The sequence below is a fragment of the Fulmarus glacialis genome, unplaced genomic scaffold (genome assembly GCF_000690835.1).
Source record: "Fulmarus glacialis isolate BGI_N327 unplaced genomic scaffold, ASM69083v1 scaffold10597, whole genome shotgun sequence".
Classification (NCBI taxonomy): domain Eukaryota; kingdom Metazoa; phylum Chordata; class Aves; order Procellariiformes; family Procellariidae; genus Fulmarus; species Fulmarus glacialis.
In genome coordinates, this window is record NW_009221272.1 from 1 (window position 1) to 354 (window position 354).

General features: G+C 62.4%; 1 protein-coding gene across 1 annotated transcript in view; it reads left to right on the forward strand.

Annotated features, from left to right (window-relative positions):
* Positions 1-8: 8 nt before the first annotated feature.
* The window catches only part of LOC104079129 (metabotropic glutamate receptor 4), an 18,016-nt gene continuing 17,670 nt past the window's right edge, over positions 9-354 (forward strand). Inside the window, exon 1 of the mRNA XM_009581041.1 lies at positions 9-147. Within this exon, the coding sequence (XP_009579336.1) occupies positions 45-147 (103 nt within the window). The 5' untranslated portion in view covers positions 9-44. The remainder of the gene's footprint in view (positions 148-354) is intronic.

The window sequence follows — 354 nt, forward strand, 5'->3', positions numbered from 1 at the left end:
TGGAGGCGGCCAAGAGGGCGAACCAGACGGGACACTTCATCTGGATGGGCTCGGACAGCTGGGGCTCCAAAATCTCCCCGGTCCTGCACCTGGAGGAGGTGGCCGAGGGCTCCGTCACCATCCTGCCCAAGCGGGTCTCTGTCAAAGGTAAGGGGCTGCGCTTGGTGGGTTCCCTCAGCTCCCCCCCGGGTCGGCTGCCCCTCCCGATGGCATCCCCTTAAAGGCTGCCCCTCCTGATGGCATCCCCTTAACCACAATGTTTTGGCTGTGAAAGACTCTCTGTTTTGCAGTGGGTCTTCCCTGAGTGGGGTTTCCAGCCTGCAGCTTTGCCCGAGTGGCAGCGCGGACGACAAA